The 6,632-nt window shown below is 47.2% G+C and overlaps 1 protein-coding gene across 1 annotated transcript in view; it reads right to left on the bottom strand.

Moving 5' to 3' along the window:
• Window positions 1-172: 172 nt before the first annotated feature.
• The window catches only part of LOC135808648 (E3 ubiquitin-protein ligase TM129-like), a 22,526-nt gene continuing 16,066 nt past the window's right edge, over window positions 173-6,632 (bottom strand). The window contains exons 4-10 of the mRNA XM_065321871.1: window positions 5,947-6,002; window positions 4,262-4,358; window positions 3,793-3,865; window positions 3,148-3,181; window positions 2,676-2,845; window positions 2,163-2,237; window positions 173-1,479 (exon numbers count right to left, since the gene is read on the bottom strand). Of these exons, the coding sequence (XP_065177943.1) occupies window positions 1,291-1,479; window positions 2,163-2,237; window positions 2,676-2,845; window positions 3,148-3,181; window positions 3,793-3,865; window positions 4,262-4,358; window positions 5,947-6,002 (694 nt within the window). The 3' untranslated portion in view covers window positions 173-1,290. The remainder of the gene's footprint in view (window positions 1,480-2,162; window positions 2,238-2,675; window positions 2,846-3,147; window positions 3,182-3,792; window positions 3,866-4,261; window positions 4,359-5,946; window positions 6,003-6,632) is intronic.

Genomic DNA, 6,632 nt, shown 5'->3' on the forward strand with positions numbered 1-6,632 from the left:
GACTATTCAGTATTCACTGTGTCAAAGTATGCAAAAATCACAGTATGCCTACTGTATGCTGTACGCTCAAACGTCCCTGAATCCGGGCACCTTGGGACCGGGCACTGCCCGTATCTCAGATTGTCCCGTATCTGGGGACCACTATTTTACCATGTACCACATTTGTTGCTGCTGAGGCTTGCCACACTCGTCCGACCTTGGGTGTCGGGATCATGGACTGGCAACCGCATCAAGGATGGATAGGACAAGGGGTAACACTAGATAAGAAGATAATAAACGGATGGAGAGCCAAGCTAGTACCGGTAGTTCTAAAAAAACTTTTAGGATCAAAGGTTTCCATAACATGTCGTGTTATCTGCAATTAGCCCAGCCCTAACAGTTACGAGTCAGAACATGCAACAGCACAAGAAGGCTGAAGAAGCATATTTCTATTCTCTCCAGTGAACCAGCGCTGGAGAGCTAGTCTTCACAATTGTCTTCACAATTACCGTAGTAATAAATCCAGCAGACTATAGACGGGATAAGACGAAAATAAAGCATACCGGTACTTAAAATAATGGGACCAAGCCATGAATATTACAGTGGCCGACCCGAAGCACACCGGCCTGATAGCAATAGTCATCTTCAGGATAATTTAGCCAGAAGGCAAACGTCCATGGATTGATGTGCTGGGAAGCAGTACAATACTCTGGTTGCGCTGGTCATCGGCAGCTGCGGCCCGGTATAAGCCCATTGCGCATTGCCAAATATGGGAGGTATGAGTAATCCACGTGAGTGCGCTGGGATCAACAATGCACTGTCATGTTCAACACCTCAGACGACCATGCCCATGTCCAGGTACTCGTACTACTTTATAGGTGGCTGTGTGGGGTGTCGGCGGTACAAATTACATCATTGCACAATGGGCTTGTTGGGCACGGTTCTCACTGGCACACCGTGAGACGGTATGTCACCCAGTGGACAGGAAGCAAGCGACACCAGTCCACGGATAACAAGCACGAGAAAAGATCCCCAGCTCCCTCTCAAGACGTGGCAGTGTAAATTTAGCCATGAAATGCTGACTGACGGATGTGGTAGACACACCAATGCCGGAGCAATAGTCTGTGTACCAGTTTCATAGCTCTGCATACGTCAGGAAACTCAGCACAAGATACTAACACCAGCATGAGCCGCCAACTCCAGCATTCGGTTCCTTCCGCAGAGACCTCACTACAACAGATCAGCACCACAAAAACCGTCCAGGGCATCGCAAAATGCAGCAGCAAGACTTGTAGGATAGAGGTGCACACATCATCTCGCTGTATCTTCCACGACGCGGCACACGTCTAGCATGCAGAAGCGCGAGCGGCAGTTTGGACACGGAGCGGATGAAGACAGCCAAGTCTCCGGACGGTGCTGGTCCTGTCGGCTGGCAAACCAGCGTGCCATACAGCTGAGACACCACTGCGGACGACAACGACAGTTGCGACAGTCACCATCCTACAGCATCAACAACAAAATTCACGGTTCACATGAGACTCGGCCGAGTTTTCCGCACCCGTAGGAACGCCACCACGCGCTATGGATCAATGCACAGATGCGGCTCCTAAAGCGGTGGGAGGTGAGTAGATCAGATCCACCACTAAGTGGTCAGCAGCGTGGTCAAAGTGGTCAGCATCACAATGTCGACAAATACCAAGTTGCCGAGTTGACCGATAACTCACACTATAAAACTTGCTTCACTCAGAAAGCAGAACAGCCCACAAGGTGAGAGTCCATACATCTCAACTAGGCTCCCAGTATGATCAATGAAAACAAAGACCCTTTCGGGAAATCAAAAGAAAATTAAAGATATCCAAAAACGAGCTGTGCTGTCATTCTACCACACCCACCCACAGCCACACCCACACGGTGACACCCACACATTCCAACAAAGTCCAATATGAGTTATTAAACCACTCACTATGTTTTCCTTTGACAGTCACAAGAAAACATTCTAGTGAACACATACTGGGAGTGTTAGAATGAGAGCACAGCTCAGTTTATTGATAGCTATAATAAAAACAACTTTGAAGTACTATATATCTCCACCCCGTTCAGTCAAAGGAAAATGATGGAAATACTCTGCTCAATACCGCACTGTGGCATGTGGCATGCAGTGCCAGCCTAGCTTTCTCACTCACCTCATCAGCCGCACACAACTTCACAAGCTTAGCATCCGGCCTAGCAACCATACAGCCCAGGCATGAGTCAAGCTCCTAATGATAACGTAAACACAGAAAATATACACAGTCATATTGAAGTGGGCAAAGACAAAAAGCGCGACAAGAGTGAGTGAGTGAGTGTGTGTGTGCGCGCGCGTGTGCGTGTGCGTGTGCGTGTGTGTGTGTGTGTGTGTGTGTGTGTGTGTGTGTGTGTGTGAGAGAGAGAGAGAGAGAGAGAGAGAGAGAGAGAGAGAGAGAGAGAGAGAGAGAGAGAGAGACACACACACACACACACACACAGACAGAGAGACTGACAGAAAGGCAGTGACAACAAGAGACAGAGAGAGACAGACAAAGACAAAATGGAACGAAAACGACAGAATGCAACAAAGTTTCTACAGCCAGGCTCTCTCTCTCCATCATCCAAGGGCACACACTTTCGTACATGCACACACCTATATGTATACAGTGATCACTAGTACATATACTCACCGTATTCGGATCCAGTCGGTAGATATTGTTACGGTCTGCCTGCTCGATGAATGCTGCCACAAACTGCTCACCCACAGTTTGTTGCACAGTAACTCCACGGACATTGACAACATGTACAAACGGCAAGCGACTTCGGAAATCTCGATATTCCAGTCCAGGCACATGGATCACTACAGAACACACACACACACACACACACACACACACACACACACACACACACACACACACACACACACACACACACAGACGTACGTTCAAAGGGGGAAAACTACAGAAGGGAGAACCAGCTGGGCAACGCATAGCAATTATTCATTCTTCCAGCAGGCGCAAGCGCGACACACTTCCCAGATGTGCGTAACCTGCCACGCAAAAAGAATGCATACTGCTGCATGAAAATATTACCACTTAGTACGCAATGACTTTCTGTTTCTACAGAAGCAAAGCAAGACAGCATGTATATCCTACTTACTGAAGTCTCCTACTGCAGTATTCGCGCTGGTCACCTAATCAACACACACACGCACACGCACGCACCCACCCATCCACACACATCCACACACACATACACACCCATACACACACACACACACACACACAAAAGGAAAAAAAAATGATGCAGCTTGTGCGAACACAATGAACAGGACCAGTAAACTGGGAAGGCAACAGCACTTGCGTGTGGTGAGAAGAGAAGTGAGTCTTAGCAGTGGCAGCACACAGCACATACTTCGAAGTAGGCCACGGGTCAATGACAATATTACAGAAAATTTCAAACTTCTGGTCCATCGATTGATCGATTGATCAATTGAGAGAGAGAGAGAGAGAGAGAGAGAGAGGGCGAGAGAGAGAGAGAGAGAGAGAGAGAGAGAGAGAGAGAGAGAGAGAGAGAGAGAGAGAGAGAGAGAGAGAGAGAGAGAGAGAGAGGTAGAGACGCCTGTTACCTATACAAAAAAGGTGTGAACGTTATTCCGTAAACCAATCAGTCGTCAAAATACGTCCATGGCAGCAAGCGCTCTTTACAAGTTTATTTTCATGCAATCACAGTCATAGCTAGACACCTCCGCATCCGACTCCTTAGCACCAAAACTAATGTAGTACGTGCATGGGCACTATTTACCTTGATTGAGAGTCGTTGCACTGATTGCAGCACATCAGCCTGTGCATTGGAAATAAGAGCACTGTTCTGTAGCCTGCACAGGAACACAATAGGGCACACACACACACATACGCACAAACATACATACAATCACACACATACATGCACATGTGCACACATGCACACGTGCACACACACACACACACACACACACGCACACACAAACACAAACAGTTCCAGGTAATATGATATGAAAGCAACCTACCGGCCAGGTATTCCAGGTATTGGACGGGTCGGGTTTAAGAAACAGGCATGTAGCTACACACAGAAAATAGCGTAAATAAGAAATGAAACAAAATGGTTTCGACAACAGCGTGACCTCCGCATAAGTCAAGAATAAGTATTCGTTAATGTGGCAATTATTTCCTTGGAAATGGAATAATATGGAGCAAAAAAGTATCCACGCAAGCAAAAAAAACCTCTGACTCACGCCAAGACAGTCTCGGATAGCTTGGAGACATGAACAGTGAATATGCCAACTTTGATCAGCCATGATTCTGTAACAATCACCCGACCACTGGTAGGACCTGCACAACAACAACACCAGCAGTCAGCACAACAGTAGCAGCAGCAGCAGCAGCAGCAGCAGCAGCAGCAGCAGCAGCAATGCCAATGTACCGGTAAGTGGTGAACAACAAACCAACAAAGCCAGGTTTAAACAAAAGACTGCGCGCGATGGCACAGCCAGCGATGAACACCGGCAATGTGTGTTTGACACCAGGGTGAGTCCTGTTGCATAGAAGACATGTGCACAGTTGGTGTCAAGGAATAATGATCCTCGGTGGTTGCTGCATGCACAGTCGTTTGCTTGATCAGTTTTATATCTGTGCATCAAAGTAGCTGTAATACTGACAGGGCACAGGACAGTGCAGCACAGGAAACTCCTGCACATTGCACACTGTAGTACTGAACGACATGACTGTGTTCTATTTATTCATGAGTTCAAAATCAAGCAAGTACATGAACAAGCGGCGAGGAGACAACAATTATAATTTATAATTTCAAGATAAGTCGAATTCTACCCGTCCATCTCCGAGGAACTGCTGAAAAGTGCCCTGGAGCATGCAAGTAGTAATGCTCCCACCCGAAAGAGCAACGTCGATATCGTGATGCACGCCAGAAAATCACTGCTTTTCGCGGGTGGTCGAGCATGGATGAAAAAGGACAAAGACGAGATTTTTGATGTTACCATGGGATCGCATGATGGGGCGGAAGCCTGCGAGTTGGTTGGCGCTTTCATCCTCAGTAAGCTAGTGCCGATCTTCGGGAAAGAAAACGTGGGTCTCTACAGGGATGATGGCTTGGCCATATAATGGCCACCGCGCGGACCGGGTCCGGGGGGGGGGGGGGGGGGGGCGTAGTGGAAAGATGACAAGGCTATAGTGGAGTTTCAAAGTTCTCAAAAAAGTAACAACATTGCTTCCACTTGTTGATACCGGTAAACACATATCAATTCAACTGGTCCCCCTCTCAGACACACACACTCAGACACACACACACACACACACACACACACATACACACACACACACACACACACACACGCCTCACCTCACCTCACCTCAGACCTGCCAATCGCGGAATCGCGGAAGCGATGATAGTGAACAGCTATGTTAGACATAGCAACTTGTACTGGGATTACACCATTCAACAGCTTGCAAGGCTGATGAATTGACCACCACTATGTTTAGCCTGGTATCCACCACACAGCTGATTGAAGTGACTTTTTCTGGCCAGTGAATCCCTATTTTTCATTTTTCCCTTTTTTTTCTACACACACACCACACCACATACTCCGGCATACACTGGCTGTTGGTAACCACCCAGGAGAATGAAAGAAAAGTCAGGAAGAGTTCGAGAAAGAGAAGAAAGACGTGTGCGACCATAATCGTCGGGAATTGAACCCGCAACCTCTCGATTGGAAATCGACTGCACATACCACTGCACCATATGGGACACACACACACACACACACGCTTCTTTGAAGTACACGTAAGCGCACACCACGAACACAAATTGACATACACACACCCAGTAGTGGCACTGCATGGCAGAATTCTAAAAACTGCAATGGTTGCCCAATACTGAATCGGACAATAATCATGTGGGTCTTACCCGTAGTAAACTTGTCAATACGACGGAACTCCGTGTTGATGTTACCAGCAACAAATCTAAACATCAATAGCAATACAAAGTAGAGCAATGAGCAAAGTGTCCAGCCTTCAGTCACAAGCCTCACAGAAATTCCTGCACAGAAAGACCTTGCACTCATACTTAGTGTACAAGTTCAGCACTGCGCACAATTATGAATACATCCCAAAAATCAAACTACAATAACTCAAAAACCAACAGCTTGATGCAATGCTAAGCAATGCTACACAACACACCTGCTAAAGTGCACTTATACTTACACCCGGAGTTCAAAAATACCCCCCCCCCCCCCCCACCCCCCACCCACACACACACAAACCCAACTACAGTAAAACCTGTAAGCCCATGGTAAAAATTATCTTTGATTCTCAAGTACGCGCGCACCGATTTTTGCCGGCGCACCGACGATTTTTTTAAATTCTATGCATGCATATGCGCGCATGAAAACGGTCAATGCGAAAGGCATGAATCAGGGAGTAGTAAAATACCGGTATTTTTCTACTCCCTGGCCTGAATATGAGCCGTCAGATGCGAAAAGGGTGCTTATGGCAGCACAGAGCAAATAGAGTAAAGTGCGTCAGAGTGACAGGCTGTCAAGTACCTGTCACATGCATGAGTCAATCTTGATGTGACGTCATTTTTTCGATCGT

The sequence above is a fragment of the Sycon ciliatum genome, chromosome 2, assembly GCF_964019385.1.
Source record: "Sycon ciliatum chromosome 2, ocSycCili1.1, whole genome shotgun sequence".
NCBI classification, from domain to species: Eukaryota; Metazoa; Porifera; class Calcarea; order Leucosolenida; family Sycettidae; genus Sycon; species Sycon ciliatum.